Source organism: Empidonax traillii, unplaced genomic scaffold (genome assembly GCF_003031625.1).
Source record: "Empidonax traillii isolate 1590-97213 ecotype Southwest subspecies unplaced genomic scaffold, ASM303162v1 scaffold1298:size161147, whole genome shotgun sequence".
NCBI lineage: Eukaryota > Metazoa > Chordata > Aves > Passeriformes > Tyrannidae > Empidonax > Empidonax traillii.
Window position 1 is genome coordinate 2,711 of NW_020956491.1, and position 948 is coordinate 3,658.

Below are 948 nucleotides of genomic sequence, written 5' to 3' on the forward strand. Positions count from 1 at the left end.
AGGAGCCGGTAGGAGCGGGGAGCTCCCCGGAACACCCCCAGGGAGGGGCCACGCCGTGGTTTAAAGGCTCCGCCGCCCCCTCCACCCAAGCCAGTCCCTCTCCTCCTTCCCGGGAACGCGGCCAGCGGGGCGGGATGAGGCTCCTCCAGCTCCCAACCTGCCGGGGGCAAACCACATCTAAAGGGCAGCCAGGGCACGGCCCTGCATCCACCTGCAGAGCCCAGATCCACAGGGAGCTCCCCGGAGGAGGCAGAGGCCAGGGGTGGGGGGCTCCTGAAAGCCCCTCGGGGCAGTGGGCAAACAGCCTGCACCGAGACCCCTCCAGACACCCACCCCACACTGAGTGATTCCCCCCCGGGGGGCTCTTCCAGCAGCACCCAGGACCCCCAGTGCCCTCAGCAATGGCCTGGGGTGACAGAGCAGCGCCAGGAGCCGCCATCCCTGGGTTTTATTGCTGTCACAGCCGCCGTCCCCGGGTTTTGTTGCTGTCACAGCCGCTGTCCCTGGGTTTTGTTGCTGTCCCTGGGTTTCGCTGCTGTCACAGCCGCTGTCCCCGGGTTTTGTTGCTGTCACAGGCGCAGCCCCTGTCGCCGCAGGTCTGCCCGGGCCGCCCTGATGTGCTCCTGCAGCTCGGCCGCCGCCTCCTCGCAGTCGTTGAAGGTGGCCAGGCGGTAGCCCACGGTGGCCAGCGAGTAGCAGCCGAAGGCCACCAGCAGGTAGACGGGCAGGGGCAGCAGGGCCTGGCGGAGAGGCGCCGGCAGCCCCGGCGGGGCCAGGGCCAGAGCGGCCCAGGCTGAGCCCAGCAGGGCCAGCCCAAAGAGCCACTGCCCCAGCTTGGTCATGGCGGCCTGGGGGGGACAGAGGGGACAGGGGATGTGAGGGGGCAACTCAGAGGGGAGCTGGGAGAGGGGAGAGATGGGGAAAGGGGAGTCAGGAAGGGGGGAGATG

General features: G+C 69.4%; 1 protein-coding gene across 1 annotated transcript; it reads right to left on the reverse strand.

The window, feature by feature from the left end:
* Nucleotides 1–545: 545 nt before the first annotated feature.
* Nucleotides 546–845, reverse strand: DPM3 (dolichyl-phosphate mannosyltransferase subunit 3). Its single transcript, XM_027906471.1, has one exon. It carries the CDS (start codon nt 840–842, stop codon nt 570–572), a length of 273 nt encoding a protein of 90 aa, XP_027762272.1. The 5' UTR covers nt 843–845; the 3' UTR covers nt 546–569.
* Between the last annotated feature and the right edge of the window lie 103 nt (nt 846–948).

Bases quoted from the DNA above. Each gene is read 5' to 3' on its own strand.
- DPM3 (XM_027906471.1), bottom strand. From the start codon at position 842: ATGACCAAGCTGGGGCAGTGGCTCTTTGGGCTGGCCCTGCTGGGCTCA.